Source organism: Pygocentrus nattereri, chromosome 13 (genome assembly GCF_015220715.1).
Source record: "Pygocentrus nattereri isolate fPygNat1 chromosome 13, fPygNat1.pri, whole genome shotgun sequence".
In the NCBI taxonomy this organism is placed as follows: Eukaryota; Metazoa; Chordata; class Actinopteri; order Characiformes; family Serrasalmidae; genus Pygocentrus; species Pygocentrus nattereri.
The window spans coordinates 29,310,332-29,326,881 of record NC_051223.1 but is presented as its reverse complement, the minus strand read 5'-3'; the positions used below and the strand labels follow the sequence as shown (position 1 = coordinate 29,326,881).

The 16,550-nt window shown below is 37.8% G+C and overlaps 1 protein-coding gene across 1 annotated transcript in view; it reads right to left on the bottom strand.

Annotated features, from left to right (window-relative positions):
* ca10a (carbonic anhydrase Xa) overlaps positions 1-16,550 on the bottom strand; it is a 200,052-nt gene that overhangs the window by 107,217 nt on the left and 76,285 nt on the right. Inside the window, exon 3 of the mRNA XM_017700933.2 lies at positions 7,294-7,436. Coding sequence (XP_017556422.1) covers positions 7,294-7,436 — 143 coding nt within the window. The remainder of the gene's footprint in view (positions 1-7,293; positions 7,437-16,550) is intronic.

Sequence of the window (16,550 nt, the reverse complement as noted above, 5' to 3'; positions counted from 1 at the left end):
GAAGCAGGATGACACACTAGACAGCGTATTCCCCCTGCAGATGAGTACAGATGTCATCCCACAGCCTGATGCTCGCCGCTTCTCCTTGTTCTCCTGGTAATTATACTGATCCTGTACCACCACTAGAGTGTTCAGCCCCTGTGGCATAAGAACTCCCCATCTGGCCATACATGCCTCCTGCATGTTAAAATGTTTCACAGAGCCACAGATCCACTGGCCAAGACTCAGAAATATTTACACAATTGTGGGTCTTAATATGTCAGATACTGCCACTGTAACCCAGTGGAGTACACAGAAATACATTTTGTGGGGGCCTGTGATAAAGTGGGTAGGCTAACTTGGTAAATACAATTTCCAAACGCGCTAATGTCCTGGAGTGTCGTTACATCAGGCTATAGCTTATTCATGACAGTCATGCTGTCACTACCCTGCCTACTCCAACTCTCATCCTCCCCACAGTAATACAAAATCATAACAAGACTGTGTATATCAACCAGCATAGGACATTCACATAAACTTCACTGCAGCACACTGTAAAGCATCTGTGTGCTCATCATAGGAATGTACCCAGAATGAAGACAAGGAAAAATCCGATTTCTGAGACCTACATTGACGAGAAATAACAGCAAACTTAAAAAACTAAACCTAATCAATCCAGGTTAAAGCATACTGCCACGGTAGACAGATGCAAAGAATATGATATAGCAAAGTCAGACAGCAGAGATATAGTAAATTTAATATAGTATATTCAAAATAGTACATTTAAAAAAAATCTAAATTTAATTAGGCAAAATTAATGTAGGCAAAAAATAAATAAATAAATAAATACTGCGATTGTTTTTGAGATGAAGGGGTAGGGTGAAGCGTTAGGGCTACACGGCCCTTCAAACAGAGATTTTACAGAGGCACGCTACAAACGGAGTGTTATGAGAAAATTCCCAGAATGCTATGCGAATCGTCGGCAAGATGGCTGAACAAGCAGCCAAAGAGACACATAAATGTAAGTATTTCTCTGTTAAAAAGCCGCTGTATTGTAAGAACCACTGTAATAGCGTTTTATGGTCATTTCCTTCATAACACACCAAAAAATAACTAGTAATACGCTGATGTCTCAGTTGCTACCTGGTGAAATTTACTGTCTCACCTTAAATAGTGCAGCAGTTCTGGTACGTGAGGTTGCCACACCATTTAAGGTGTAACGGGAAATCGATCATGAAGCTGGAGATTAGAAAGCTAAAGATCAGCTTCATATCAGAGAAGAATTCTTGGTGGTGATAATAAATAATTGCCCCCCTATTTGAAGGCATATGATGCCCTAAATGTATTTAAGCAGTGAGGAGATGAACTTTTCCCTCCTCTGCGGTCACTGCAGACTGGCAGGGTTGCCTACAGAGCAGCGCTATTAGCTATTAATGAAGTGATGTAGTTTTTTGTTTGTGCTCTTTTTTTAATCGGTGACTCATTTGATTGATTGATGCATAAAAGTTGTGAATGAATCGCGAGCGCCGGTGCTTTTCAGTCTCCTTTGGATAAACGGCAAATGTCAGTGTGATATACCATTATTACTATAGTGTGAAGACAACGCAGGAAAACATGCCCTGATTATTTTTCCAGGCTATTTTAAATATGATTCACCTGTCCTGTCAAGAGACACACAAGTGAGACCACCACAGCTGGAGGCGGCATATTGGAAATGGCTGGAAAACCTCGTCTTGTCAGTTTACGTAAAGGTCGCTGATGACAACTGATGACGTATCCGGTTCTTGAAGCGTTGTCCCATTTCACAGGGGGAAGATTTCAACCACTACCCCTTCTAACTCAGTGTGAAGGGGGAGGGTTACATTCGAAAAGGGTAAAAATAAGAAATGGGATTGGGCCTAAGTGCCAAATTTGAAGAAAACTAATGACACTGCCATTTTAAAATTGGTTTTTGGCTTTGGAAGAGTAGGAATCCACATACTCTATGGGGCAGAATCTCACTTTTAAACATCCCAAATTACATATTTTAACTGTAATAGGAGCTTCAAATTCAAACACCGGCATGCTGATAACAAACTTGAAGCTTGAAGCAATGGTGCATTGTAACTGTTGCTAAGCTGTGATTGTAGGGCTGAGAAAAAAAGTAAGAGCTTAGCGAAGATTATAATCATTTGATCATAATGGCCATAACTCAAAGACCACTCACAGAAAATAATTCAAATTTCATTATCTAACAATTTGATTGAATACATATTTATTTTTCCATTTGAAGGGGTAGGTGATCAGTCTACACTCCTTCTGACACATTTTTGGCAGAAGAGTGTTAAAATATGGATCTAGTAACTCAAAATACTTACCAATACTTATTTTCTTACAATATTGACTTAATAATTCAGAATAATTACTTACTTTTCTCAAAATACTGACTTAGTATCTCAAAATACATCCATATTTAATGGAGATTTAAGGTACCATGCTTAAATAATCTGTTATTAAATTTAAAGAAAGTAAGTAATTATTTCAGGATAAGCCATCATTACCTGGCAGGAATGTACCTCAGGAATAACTTTACAAGAAAAGGAAAAATATTAACTTTAATGTTAATATTAAAGTGATTTTGAAACATTTCTACTGGTCTGTCTGTTATTAAATGTTTACACAATGTGAAAGCCAGCTAGCATTCCAAACATGCAATTATATATATATTATTGATAGGGCAGTAATGATGAGATGGTGTTATACATTACCAGTTACTTTAAACTACACTGGGATCAGGAGCATATTAAGTCCTAGAACGAAGCTATGAAATTAATTAGATTTGTTGAAAGGAATGTTGTAAACAGACACAAACAACCTGTACATTCAAGCAGCCAGTCTAATCTTGATTATTTATGTAAGCTGTCAGCAACACAAGTCAATAAATGCCAATATCAGGACTGATTCAATGACAGAGCACCCAAATCTCATAATATATTCAAACAACTAAATGAGATCTACTCAAAGATTGCATCTAAGCATTAGCACAGTTGGACCAAAAGGAATGGCTGTGCATACAAAATCAGAGGATGATTAAGTCTGATTTCAAGGCAGTAAACACCCTATGAGGAGAATATGACGCTATATGCCAGGGCTAAAGTACCAGCACTAAACACCTTACAGTGCACCTAGGACTCATTATATTAATGTAGGCATATCACACAATGGACAGTTCACTGGAACTAATGACATTCTCATATTTGGGCCTCAAATCCTCTACTTTGCTGCCGCAGGACTACTGAAAGGTGATATGAACCTGCTAGCTTTCTCCCCAGCCAGAGTGATTAAATTCATTAGAAGCCCTTCAAGTAATTGCAGCTCATCTACAGCAGAGCAAATATTCAATTAATACCGACAATTTAATAACTGTGATTCCTTCAACCCATTGCACATAACCTTGATGCATGTCTTCTCTTGATTAATTAGCATTTCTATACAAAGGTCATTTTAATTTGCTTTAACTATTCATTAGTCCCAAGATCAGTTCAGCCAAAAGGAAAAAAAGAAAAAGAAAAGTCATACTGGGAAGGATTTCAGTCTATTTATAAACCATCAAAATGTCTAGTCATGTAAACTCTTCTGAGGGAAGGTTAAGCATGGATTGTGAAGAGAAGCAGGCTTTGAGCAGCTGAACGTCAGGCATCTTGAAGCTGGCAAATTAGTGTGTGAAAATGATTTGAGTGACTCCCACACATAAAACACAAGATGGAGGGGTGACGATATAGAGCACACTCATGAAAAACACATGTCGGTTTCTGGCCAAGGACAATGTCTGGAAATATTTAATTCTCTTCAGCTATAATCCTGCTTCCTTATGACAAGTGATGTCTAAAGGCTGCATGAAGCAGGCTTATTTTCAACACACAAAGATACTGTCCAGCTGATTACGTCTGCTTTAGAAATGTCTTGCACATATTATGTAGTGTGAAAAGAACTATAATGCTAATTCTGAACTGGCAAGATCTGCAGAAACAGACTACTTATTATTATGCAACATCTACAGATCTGTGCAAATGTCACAGAACACCCTTCATTTATTCCATTTCCAGTCAAAATGGCCATTAAATATAAGTGGATTCATTTTTCAGGAGATAACTCTGAGGAGATTAGATTAAAAAAAAACAAAAAAAAACGCTTGCAACAGGGGGAGGTCTAAGCAAAATAAGTGAAAAATAAGAGTTTCCAAAAAAGAAATATATACAAATAAAAGATTGAAAGATAAAATGTGACCCCAAACACCTGGTAGACCACCACAGCTCTCACCATCTGATAAACAGTACTTAATGCTCTCATCTTTGATGAAAACAGAAGAAAAGTGAACAACATTGTTGAGGTCTGGATGTAACCCCGATAAATCTGGGATTACTTTGATCATGAGAAGCACAAAATGCACTATATATATATATATATATATATATATATATGGCACAATGCAGCCAATTACCATTCTGGCAACCATCAAACCCAGAGTCATCCATCGGATTGCCAGATTGAGAAGCGTGATTCGTCACTCCAGAGAACATGTCTCCACTGCACTAGAGTCCAGTGGCGGCGCTTTACACCACTGAATTTGATACTTTGCATTGCGCTTGGTAATGTAAAGCTTGGAAGCAGTTGCTCAGCCATGGAAACCCATTCCATGAAGCTCTCTACGCTGTTCTTGAGCTAATCTAAAGGTCACATGAAGTTTGGAGGTCTGTAGTGATTGACTCTGCAGAAAGCTGGCGACCTCTGCACACTATGCACCTCAGCATCCGCAGACCCTGCTCTGTCAGTTTACGTGGCCGACCACTTCGTGGCTGAGTTGCTGTCATTCCCAATCGCTTCCACTTTGTTATAATACCACTGACAGTTGACCGTGGAATATTTAGTAGTGAGGAAATTTCACGACTTGACTTGTTTCACACTTGGTTTCCGATCACGGTACCATGCTGGAATTCACTGAGCTCATGAGAGCGACCCATTCTTTCATAAATGTTTGTAGAAGCAGTCTGCAGGCCTAGGTGCTTGGTTTTATACACCTGTGGCCATGGAAGTGAATGGAACACCTGAATTCAATGGTTTGGATGGGTGAGTGAATACTTTTGGAAATACACCATACAACCAACTTCTAGGACTGAACTTTGGAGGTGTGGAAGAATATCCTTGCAAGATTACTGAAAGCAAGTGATATTTCTGCTAAAACAGCTTATATTTGGTAAGATTAGATCTGTTGACAGCTCCTCCACTCATCAACTTTCCATATGTTGGATTATTGTCCTCTTTCTCTTGCTCTGTTCTATTTGGCTGAGCTGAACCTCTCTGGCCTCTCTCACCACTACTGCCACTTACACAATCCCAAGCTGGCCCTCCTCTGACCTACTGTTAATGTGGTAGAAAAAAAAATGATGTACATGCTGAATAGTCAGGAAATATGCCTACAAAAACACAGCTTAAATTTAAATTCTGCCACAGGCCTCCATTGTCCAACATCATTACACTGACCGCTAAGGAGTGACATTAAAGCATTTTGTAAAAATCTCTCTCTTTTTCTCTCTCACTGACCACTGGTAAAATAATGATTGACATGCTTCACTAAGCTCTACTTCCTCCATCAAGTGAGAGAAAAACACCAAGAAAATTTTATCAGGAGACCTAAGCTGAAAGTTAGATGGAAATATGCTGGACTTACGACATGAAATAAAATGTTTCAAATGTGTTTCAGTTCTTGTAATTTTTCCTTTCTGCTACTAAATGTTAAGAGTGTCAAGACAAGTGCTATGACTGCTACCAGGTCACCTAAGCTGAACATTAGATGGACAAGTGCCACGTTTATGACCGCTGGGAGCTCAAACTTTTCCAATTCAGAATCTCTTCTCGCTTAAAAGCATTTATGCCACTTAAGCTGTTTGGCGGCTGTGAATAAAAGGTCCTCGAAAGCGTTTACAGATGAATTAAAGAGCTGATCGGTTAGCGTTTTAAACATGGATGTCAGCTATTGTAATTCACCATTAATATAATGTCAAAAAGTGACATGACAACAAGCAGTTTGATCAAAAATCTTGCACAGAATAGCTTAACCTTATTCTTATCCACATATCATCATGTGCTTATTGATAATATACACAAACAGTTTATTGCACACAAACAGACAATCAAAGCCTGTTCACAAAGCTATTTCTTGTTCTTTGGGTGCTTCCACACTAAAATAACATCACAAATCAGAAACTTGGAGAAGAAGTCGGAGTACTTGAGAAAGTCAGACTTTCCGAGTGAGACACTAAAATGTTGATGTTGAAATGGACTTTTCCTCCCAAAAAGTCAGACACTTTAATAGCAACAGTAACTAAGAGAGGCAGGTATTTACAAATGGTCAATTAATGAGTAAACCTTGGTGCTAATGTGCTACTTTGAGAATGCCCTGCTTCATCAAGCAGAATAGATAAAAACACAAAATGGAAAAGTTTCTAATTTCTTGAAAGTTAAACACTGATTTATCTGAAATTATGATATAGAAACTTTATCTATTATACTGTAAGAAGCTGTTATAAAAGCTATTATAACACTGTGCTCCTGTAAAGCAATATTTTCTCTTAATAGTTCATCCACAGCAGTCATAACAGTTAATAAACATATATGTATATATATATATATATATATATATATATATATATATATATGGAAAGACAAAATGAGAAGAGAAATACCAACAACAGATGGCAACTAGATTAAAGAACACCAAATGCAGTAATAATAAGGATAAAGAGTAATAAGTTCAAGAACTCATTAAAACTCATCAGATAGCAACATTTTTTATATTGTCTTATTTGACAAACATGTTTTCAGTCTATATTTAAATGCACAGGGTGATAGTGCCTCATACTCATCATACAGATGTCTGCAGAAATCTCTACAGCAGAACTTTTTTCTACTAATCTAGGAGCTGACAGCAAGCCCACACGCTGAGGTCTGAAGAGGCAGGTCGTTTAAGTACTAAAGTTGTCGAGTATTAAGAGCTCTATAGGTTAGTATTTTATGGCCGATGCAAAACTGATCAGAAAGTCGCTAGGATATGAGCACGTTTTGAGGGGTTTTAGTGAATCGCTGAGTACTTTGTCAAGTACATCCTAAAACAAGCTTGGCACAGCAAGGCATTTAGCCAAGAATACATTATCATAGTTCAGCCTAGAACCAACAAAAGCACGGCTTGAAGAATTCAACACTTTGAAGTGCAAACATGTTCCTTTTGGCAAAGGAGCCACACTGTAGCAGCGAGCAGACACTAAAAATTCTGCTTACCTTCCTGCCCCCAGTGTTGAGCCTCAGTGGTGTCAGAAAGGGGTCAAATATCATATGGCTGGTCTCAATATTCACCGGAGACTGCCTCTTCCCCACTGAACACAGATTCCAGGCTGAATTCACCAGCCCCCAGAAGGACGGAACTGTGACAAGAAAAACATCATGCAATCAAAACATGATCATGCACCATTATAGCAGATAAACAGTTTATTTAAAATCAGTATCTTAAATATAAATGGAATTGATCTTGTGATACATGTTAATCTTTGCTGTTAAGTTCTGTTCAAAGATCATGTGCAAGACTCTCATGCAACACTAAATAATGCACTAAAACCAAAAAGAATCGCTAAACAACCATGTGTTTACTTTGTTTTGATTAAATCCTGCAAATCTTTAGATTATTGACAAAACAGCATATTGTAGATAATGAGATTGCTTATTAATGATTTTACAGGCAACTATTCCAGCACTCGCCAGTTCAGCTTCCACAGTCACACCTCCTAGAAAAGTGAATTCCACCAGAGAGAAATTCAATCTGATCACTCGAAGACATTGGCAGTAGAGGAGGGTGAAGATTAATTATACAATTCACTAATGTTTAGTCCACTACGATGGTATCAGCACTTTGGTCCTGCAGGGATGGAAGCAGCTCTCCAAATAAGTCTGGAGAATTCATAAATCACTGCAGAGATCGTCCTGGAGTCTGGAGAAGCAGGTGGTATCCACATCGTCCTTTCATGTCGAGAACAGACTTAATTTAGGGGCCCACATTTTCCAATATAGGCACCACCTGCTATTTCCTGGCGTGAAAGCGTTCAACAACTCTCCTTTAAAATGAGAGAGAAGCTAGACAAACTACCAGCATGGACACACACACAGACACACAGACAGTGTTTGTGTAACTAAACCTGTTCAGATACTAAAGTGGTCTGAACGCTTTGAAGTGGAAGTACACTTGATGAATATGAGTGTAGCGGAATTGAGGCCCAGACAGCTAAGTTGATTCTGATTAATAAAAGCACGCCCGGACAGTGAGGGCTGCCATCACTGCGGCACTCCTCATTCCCCCTCAGCCGCTGCTCCACTCCACCTTACTGTCAAAAAACAAATTACTGTATTGGACAAAAGTGCTGTGAGGGCAAAAGAAAAAAAAAGAATGAAAATACATTAGGGAACCGCTGAGTGATCTCTTGTTTAAGGTGCTATTGAACTGGGCAGTAATCTTCTACTGCAGGATGCTGATGGGAAAATGGCAAATAGTTCAGATGCATCTATATCATTCGGTGAAATGGCAGAAAATCTATAGCCAGATTGGGAATTTGCAGTGTATGGGATCGATCCATTACATGTGGGCCTTTTGTCAAAATGTACACATACATATTACCCATTTATAGCCCCCTCAACTGCAGCCACCAAGGCCAGCTTCATTTTTCACTAACACCATCTACTTCTGTCAATAACATGCAAGGGAGAATACTACTATATATGATCAACACGCTACTTCACGTAATAGACACTTCCACTTCCAAGAATGTGGCAGCTTTCACACACCCTGAACACTACACTGCCACATGGTCTCAGGACTGTCTGTCTTTGACAAGATTGAGGAGCTTGTTCTGTTTAATGGTCTGTTTAATGTGAACACACACTTATAAAACCTGGAGATCTTTTTTTAATGTGAATTCCATTTAAGGGGAATCTACTGAGACTAACAGCAAAATTTAGGTGGCTTGGTATTCTTACTGTCCCTATATATGCATAGTGATTACATAAGCAAACAAGCAAATATGGCTTGAAGACACATATACACACACATAGACACAAATATTAGCATCTATTATAATTGGTAATATTAATAATAACATTCAATTCAATTAAATATATGCTGATTTTTTTGGCCAACATAAAATTCTTGGGACATTTCCAAATGTACAAAGCGTGTATTGTTGGTGTATTGTTTTTATTCATTATATTCCACTATTATTTAAATAGTTCCACCAATTACATCTACCTACACAGGGTCTGATGTACAAAGCCTTTTGCACCAGTTTTAGTTGCAAACTGGACACATTTTGTGAAACTGGATAATGAGCCTTAACGTTGATTTTATATGCCGTGTGCTTGATTAAACACAAAATGAGCTACTCTTTCTCATGCATATGCACCCGAGGGAGGGATGAACAAAAAGGAGGAGGATGGCGCAAAACGTGAGTGGCGAAATCACACATATGGCTGATTACATTTTCTGCTCAATTTACTAAAGTAGCTGGACAATATAACAATATATACAGTTTTCATGATAAATTAATGTCACAATACAATATGTCTTTTTGAACATATTGTGTATATTGTCAGTACTTGTAGAAAACTGACCTGTTTTATTTAAGACTGACATGTTTTATTATAAAGAGAGCAAAATTAGGCCCATTTCATTAGTAGTAGTATGCTAAACATTGAATAAAAATATTTTTCACAGCATTTGATCATATTTTTCAAAACAGCACTATTGTTTTTGGGTTTTTTCTCTCTCTCTGTTCCAACTGATCAGATGCCTGAAAAAAATCAATTTCATGACATCATACATCATGAAAATTTCATGATGTTATATTTTTGCCATATCACCCACCTCTATGCTTTGAGCAACTTGCAGCATCAGGATTTGAGCCAGTTTTCCACATACACATAAACATTTTCTAAACCGCTTTAGGGGGGTGCTGGAGCCTATCCCAGCGGTCATTGGGCGGAAGGCAGGATACACCCTGGACAGGTCGCCAGTCTATCGCAGGGCAATTCACATTCTCCACATTATTTCTATATTCCTCTTTAGTGAGCAGTTAGTGGACAGGGCTATGCACAATTTTGGTAACATCAAGACAAACGTTGCACTACGCCTGCACTCATATCTATTATTGAACCATTTTATTTAAATTTTATTTAAATTTATTTATTTTATAATTCTGAATCATACTAAATGAATTCAGTCATGTTGACATTTTGTGCTTTCATGATGCATTGAATCATTTCCTTATTTACCCCCCCACCCCCGCCCCACAACCAATTAGCTGCTATAGTGACTAATGTTACTCATTCCACTATTCTATCATGTTAATGCTGTTTTCTCAATTTAACCACAAAATAAACTAAGGCACTCTAACTAATCACCTGACTGAGCAGAGATGCATCACTACATGCACCTAAATAAATTCTTCTGTGTAAAGACGTCCTTCAGGGTCATTCTGTGGAAGAGACCAATTAGACCTAAAAGTGTAGGAATGCTTAAGGACACATTCTGGTTGGACGGAGAGGACGATCTACAGAGATCTCTGATATCTACAGAGGATGATCCACTGACCGCTTGGTTGAGTGTAATTACATTATTAGTTCATGTATTGATACTATTCTGATGACATCACCATTGCACTGTAATCATTTTGGATGGCAATTTCAAGTTTATTTAGCAGTGCTGTGGCTGTTTGTAATGAGATAAAGCCATAACCATCCAGCAAAAGTAATTGTAACTGTTTTAAGATTTTAAAGCACACTCAACAATGTATTTGAGTGTATTGATTTGTGGTTGTAATGATGACAAACAAAAGCTGTAATCAAAATGACTGCGTTATTACTTTTTCGTTCCAAACTGCAATGTACTACCACACTACATAGCATGCAACGGTGCATATACGATAAGAAGTGCACTCATTAGTGTTGTAGGTGAAGTACAGAAGTGTGTGGTTTGGGACACAGCATTAGATCAACCTGTGAGATGCATTCAACAGCTCCAATGGCTGATTACAGATTTACTGTGCTGCATTCATTGAGTTAAGCCAATGTTAGCCTTGTATTTGCTAACGTTCAAAATTCGTTCTGCAGCACCTTTTAAGGAGGAATGGAAAATTCAAGTAAGAAGCTGGCAAATAAGAAGCTGACTTAAGCTTGATATATATGCATGAGTTAATTATTTAATAGCTTCAATTTAAACTTAATAGTTTTTGTAAAATATCTCACACTGGAATGTTCTGAACTCTTATCTGGATCTAGTTATGCAGTCCACCAATCTAGCGAATCTTATTCTTATAGCATTTTCTGGAGACGCATCTAAAGCATCTACAGGTCTTTAAATCTTTTAGTGGTTATTTTGGTCTATTTTGCTTTTTTTTTATCCACTTGCAGGGTTACAGCTACAGACATGAGCTCTATCAGAGCACAGTCAGAGTCACAGCTTGCCTACCAACATGGTCAACAAGATAGCTAACAGAAGTTTTGGTGGTGATTTGAAAAGTATCTTCCCGACCCTGAGTCTGTTGCTGTTGTCTCTCAACATGAGGACCAAAATAGTGAAAACGCTAAAGTGTAGAAGAACATGAGCCTGAAAATTCTCAATTAAAATCAATCCAAACCATAGAAACAGCTAAACATTAGTTAACAATTATTCAAAAGCAAGAATGCACTGTTAAGCTTAGAAACCCAGTAGATCACTCAAGACCACAGAAGGTGATCAAAGAACACTTTCAATCACAAACAAATAGTGTTGAACAGATCAATAAACTACAAGACCAAGTCATAGGCCACCTCAATAAAACATAAAATAATGGAACGAAGGGAGTATGGAGAAAAAAACGGAACTTACTATGATCCAATGCAAACCATCTCATTTCAGAAACACGGAGACATGGAAATGGTATGAATGCTGGATGAATTCTGAAGCAAGCAGAAGCATCTTGACTGTTCAGATCCACACAAATACCTTAAAACAGTGGTTTCACCTTTTAACAGAACAACAAACCAAAAACCTACTACCAAAGCAACTACAGGGTTTTTCAGGGCTGGAAAGCTCTTGAATGGCCAAGTCAATCACCTGCTCTGAACCCCACTGAGCACATTTCATACATTCAAGAAAAGGTCATGACTGACTGCAAAAAGCACCCAAAATAGTCAAGAACTAAAACTGGCTGCTTTAAAGACCTACCAGCAGAGATGATTCCCACAGTCTGGTGAGGTATAGTGCAACTTAACACAGCAAAAATGACTGTTCCAAAACTGTTTTAAAAGACCTGCTAAATTATTGAAATGGCTCTAATGCTGCTGGGTCACCAATCTTATCTGCAAAGGCCAGTGTTGCTGCAGGTTTTCAACAAAGCAGCAGCACACTTCATATAACTTCACAGCTGTTTAAAGAGTGAGATTGACTGATTAAACAAGTGAAGCCAGGTGCGCTTCTGCTTGACTGGAATGAAAACCTGCAGCAAAACGGAACCTTTTTGCATGAGATTGGTGACCCCTTCTCTAAAGAAAGGAGTCACTGTGGTGAACAAGAATAACAACTACCTCATTATTAATCATTCTTAACGAATAACTGGCCATCCATGCTCTTCCCACAAATGTGTTCCTTTCTGACAGCAGTTGTGAGGCTGATCAAGCTTTAAGAAGTATTCAACCTAATAAGAAATGGTGCTCAGTTTTTGAACATGACTCAATGAGACATTGGTTAGTTTATGTTGATTATTTTAGAAACTTTTTATTGTTTTTTTTATTGGTCCTACATAGGAAAATTGACATTGTTGTCTAACTATGCCCAATCTGGGAGCAGCACAGTGTTGCCTGCAGAGCAGTACTACCTGGGGCAGTGGGGGGTTAGGTGCCATGCCGAAGGGCACAACCAGGTATACCTTGTGTCAGTTATATGATTTAAGCCTGCAAACTTCAAGTTTATGGCTCCTACGACTAGTCTACCAACAGAGTTTAGTTAGCTAGCTAAGCATTTAAATTGGATGCAAAAGTTCAAATGAAGAACATTTGTCATGAGAACTTCTAGGTTGAAAGACAAAAGGTTGAGAATTTGTAGGTTGAAAGTTTTGTAAAGCTTGTCTGACTTAGCAACAGTTTCTGTGAAAGAATGTATTCATGGGTTTAGCATGGATTTGTGCACTGCTATTGTGAGACTATATACATGTCAATGATGTCAAATAGTATGATGCCAGTGGATTCCACATCACCATTGATAACCTTGAAATGAACAGTGTGCTTTTACCACACAAACTCTAAGGGACTTTTAATCAGTGAATTACTGTCCCTCTGCTCAGTTTAATCAAAAGACATAGCACCATGGGCACAAACCATCATTTTTTGGGGGTTTACCCAACCATGTCTCACATTGTTCATTCTCACTTTAGTGAGCCAAGGAGAGGTGTGAGAAGCGTAAAACACCGTGTATGTGAAGACTAATGATTTCTTTTCCAATTTGCAACAACAGGAGCCACTCCTCTGGCCTTCCCTATGGTTTATTACGAGTTCAGGGTTGAGCTGAAGGCATGGACTGGGTCTGAGAGGACACACTCGCACCAATTAGGCTCCCCATTAATTACTTCCTCGTCCACATCTCACCGCAAATCATAAAGCCTCTGCCCCAAGATGCAATTGACTGCAGTAGAGCTACCCACTTAACATTTAAATGAGAAGTGCCAGAGTAATAACGGTTCTTTAGATGGCTAAAAAAGTTAAAAAAAAAAAAAAATCCTGCAATAAATAAGTGACTAAATAAGTTTGAGATACAGTATGCACAGTGCAAGCAAGCTTCAAAAAGCACAAGGTGGATCCAATTAAATTTGCGAATATCCTGGATAAGCATCAAAAAAAAAAAAAAAAAGAAAAACGCTACCGTCTGTTTTGATATGCTGATGCAAAATGTTATGGCTGCTTTTTCTGCACTGCAGGAAATCAAAGAGCTTGCCAATAAATGCTTACTAAAGCAAGTACTGGAAATAACATCTTAATGATAATAAATGTTTCGGAGCTATATTAAAATGTATGACTTGTTCAGATAACTCTAAAATTGAAGCACTGCAGATGCACTTCCAAGTATGAGTGTTTGAAGGTTTATTTATTTATTTCTTTTTTCCCAGCACATGGCCAAATGGATGAATTGATAAGCTCCTGGTGCAATCATGCACCAGGTTGACATATTAAACAGATGAAAATAGAGCAAAGCAAACTACATAGACTCTTTATGATGCAAATTGGTTTTCTATTCTATTCTATTTTTTTCTACTCTACTGAGGGGTGTAACAGCACACTCAGCTCATGATTTGATTTGATACACAATGTTGAATTCATGGTTTAATGTTATCATGATACTCTGAGCAAAAATTGAACAAAGAATGATGACTTACTAATAATTTACCGGTGAGACTAAGAGGAGAGAAAAATGGCACATAATGACATGAATATGCTGGAGTGGTTTGCTGATTGCTGTTTTTTAGTGATCAATATTTTATTACCAAGCAAATGCAGAAACAAAACAAAACAAAAAAAAATCCCAAAACAGAACTATGTTCAAAAAGCCCAGGACATGCCCATAGAGCTTCCCACAACAAACACAGTACAGAGTCAACAATCATCACTAGACATCAAAGTAGCCGGCGACGACAGCAGTGATGGTCAGTGGCGCACCCACACAAGAGGAAAAGACATACACACCAGGGCAAAAGACATATAAACAAATGAATACCCAAACAGATGAATAAATAAACTCAGTATACCGAAACGTTCCACTCTCATACTAGTTAGTAAAGACTGCTACGCTCTCATTGCTCTCAATTCTTTCTCAGTACTTGATTGTTGCTTTTTTGTGAACTTTGGTGTTCAAACAAAAGCAACAACAGTAAATACCATGATTTATACACGTCCATTCTCCAGGATACATTGTCACATTTGCATGATTTTCATATTTGCTTACGATATCACAACAGCAGCATTCAGAATGGTACAGTCATAAACTCATTTCCTGCTCTCTATGTACTCCTTGGTATGTAGTGAATTGAGCAGGAAACTAGCAGGACCAAAAGACATTTTGGACATTATACTTTCAGAAACACCACCTTATAAACATTGCTAGATATTTGAGTGATGCCTCCACATGCTGTCACATAAGCAAACCAAACATATGTTAGCCATATGAACTACTGACCGGTATGATTGATTTTGGACAACACAAACTATAATGGTCATTATGTGCTAAGTTAACAACACATCAATAAAAAATGAATAATGTTCAATTGTTAAGAAAATATTGTAATGGTTGACTTTCCTGTGGATTTTCCACTACTTCGCATAATGTTCAACATAACTAACATAACTAATCTTATAAGAAACAAGTCAAACGGACAGCTAAGGTGAATAAGAGACATACTGTTCATCACTTTTTCATACAGCTCTCTTCTACATCTCATAAAGCTTTCAGGAATCTATCAGTGTGGAAGGAGATCAGTTTTCTCATTTGTTTCCTGATCTTCTTACACTGATTTGCTTATGTTAGGATTAGAATTCAGATATTGGGATTTTTCATTAATACAGCATTGAGATGCTTTATTACTCCTGAGACAAAGTGTGATTAAGAAATAAACAAATAAATAAATAAACAAACATTTGGCAAGTGCCATCACCTAAAAGCATAAGGCTGAAGCCCTATCGATGAACATTTGGAGCTCTCAAGCTTTCAATTTCTCCCAATTATGTCATAGTCAGTTTAGTTACTAAGCTCATTTCATCACAGTTATCTGTAGTAGGAGGAAATGATGTCATTGAAAACAGGTGTTTGTTTTAAGCAGCTAAAATCAATAAGGACAAACTATAGTCAGACAGAGCTACAGGATGGGGAGTAGCTATTATGATTCATGAGTGGAGACTATCAGAGGATAGCCAGCTACAAGAACCTAACATCAGTTTGCTGAGGTTAAATTTTAGGATAATAAAGCAAATCATCACACTGCATTGAGGCATTCATTGAAAACTATACTGTACATCTTCTGCACAATGAAATTTGTATTGAATTACCACAGCTACTGTTCTATTCTATTCTACAGGACAAATCAGCATTACACCACAACAGTGAAGACCTCACTTCTGGAAGGATAAAGCAGGCAGTGCAGCCCTGGAACAACAGCATTATGTACTAATCCTCAGAGATATTTAACCAAGATATTGGAAAAACAGAAAGCTTTTAAAACTGATCCCCAGTAAAACCGTGAGTGGTTAATCGTCATATAATCATGAACCAGAACCACATTCGATTGCAGGATTTTTCTCTGTCGAGTGGGAAAGTGTGAGACACTCGACAGAGAAAAACACTCGTTCTGTGGCTGCTAGCAAAAATGCGGTTCTTAACTAGCTTATGTCACCTCATGGTGAACTCTCTGAAAAGTAAGAATTCTAAAAATAGCAATCAACACATCAACATAACATCTGAGTTTACATTCTGATGC